General features: G+C 63.1%; 1 protein-coding gene across 1 annotated transcript in view; it reads right to left on the bottom strand.

Moving 5' to 3' along the window:
* Window positions 1-1,584, bottom strand: part of FANCE (Fanconi anemia, complementation group E) — a 14,892-nt gene that overhangs the window by 646 nt on the left and 12,662 nt on the right. The window contains exons 15-18 of the mRNA XM_010191536.1: window positions 1,175-1,322; window positions 805-857; window positions 166-216; window positions 18-94 (exon numbers count right to left, since the gene is read on the bottom strand). Of these exons, the coding sequence (XP_010189838.1) occupies window positions 18-94; window positions 166-216; window positions 805-857; window positions 1,175-1,322 (329 nt within the window). The remainder of the gene's footprint in view (window positions 1-17; window positions 95-165; window positions 217-804; window positions 858-1,174; window positions 1,323-1,584) is intronic.

Here is a 1,584-nt window from a genome sequence, read left to right on the forward strand (position 1 = left end):
GTACCCGGTGTGGTTACCTCTGGGTGCTGGGCCGGCGCTGGGCACCCTCCGGCTCTGCAGATGGGGCTGCTCGGCTGTCCAGGGTGGCACCTGGCTGGGCACCGAAGGTGGGGACATCAGCGGGGACCCAGGCTCCTGTCTGTACCCCCCTGTGCGTGTCCTTACCAAGAGCTGCTTGGGGATGACGGCGATGCTGACCCTGCGGCGTGCAGACCCCTGCAATGGAGGGGCTGGGGGTGAGCGCCACACCGGCCACCCCACAGTGCTCCCCATCCCATCGCCTCCCCAGGGCAAGGGACACTGAGAAGGGACACTGCCACCTCCCACTGGCCCTGGCACTATGGTGGTAAGCTGGCAAGATGAGGGAAGGTCAAAGCCAAGGGGTTTGTGCCTGTCCTTGCTGCTTCAAGCCATGCTGGTGGCGCTGCCTGACACCCCCGAGCGCTCCCCTACCTCTTGAGCTGTAGGGGAACCAGTGCCAAATTCTGGTGCTAGAGAACGGCCAAGCCTGCAGCTCTCACGCTATGACCCTGCAATGCAGAGGGCCCTGCCTGAGATCTCCTGGACAAGCAGCACCCAGCCCTGGGTACCCTGTGTCCCCAAACCCAGGCACCCTGTGCCTCCACAGCCCTTCAACGCCATCCCTACATTTCGCCTTGTCCCCAGTATTTCTTGCAGCCCTGGCCTGCAGCAAGCAGCAGGAGAGGCATTGCACATGGATAAGCGTGGGGACCACAGAGCAAGGGACAGTGGCATTGCATGGAGAGGCAGTGGCTCCAGGGACACTGAACTGGGACCAGTTACCTGCTGGAAAGTTCGCACCAGGGGGTGAGACCTCAGCCGTGGCTCCGTGTCATCTGGGAGCAAAGAGAAGCAGCCTTTCATCACCCCAAAAAAAGTCACAGGGTGTCTCACGGGGGAAACCTTGCAAGCAATGGCATGTGTGGGGTTTGGTGTCAAGGGACAGAGCATCCTTTGTGTGTCCCCCTGCCCCACATTCCCAGCTGGGCCATGGGACGGTGGCTCCCCCAGCACCTGCTCCTGTTACGCCAACCCCTCACATTTGTCATCGGGTCCCAGCTGTCACCCTTCCCCTGAAAGGTTTTGGGATCAAATCCCTCAGGGTCACCCCATGCAAACCCCACGTAGGGGGCAGTGGCAGGGCCCACCTCACCCTGGGTCTCCGCCAGCTGCCGGTTGCGGGAGTTTTGCTGGATCAGGCGCTTCATCTCCTCCAGCTCCGCGTGCTCCCGCATGTGGTGCCGCTTCAGGTTCTCCACGTGCTGGACCATCACCTCCGCCGCTCGGCTCATCCGGGCCTCCTGCATCCCAGTAGGATATGGGGGGGGAGTCAAGGGCCCCCATCTCACAGTCCCTAAGAACCCAGGTCCCTTGCACCCCAGTGCGTGCAAACACGAGGTCAACCCAGCACCGTGAGGAGGGACAAACCCCAGCAAGCCCAGGGATGGGCCCCCTTGCCCAGGTAACAGCATCCTCCATCCCTCCCAGCCCCGGTGGGGACCCCCAGACCTGCTGCACGGCCCCCAACTTCTCCGCAGCGCTGGTTGCCCGCTCCCCAGCGGC

Source organism: Mesitornis unicolor, unplaced genomic scaffold, assembly GCF_000695765.1.
Source record: "Mesitornis unicolor isolate BGI_N332 unplaced genomic scaffold, ASM69576v1 scaffold33799, whole genome shotgun sequence".
NCBI classification, from domain to species: domain Eukaryota; kingdom Metazoa; phylum Chordata; class Aves; order Mesitornithiformes; family Mesitornithidae; genus Mesitornis; species Mesitornis unicolor.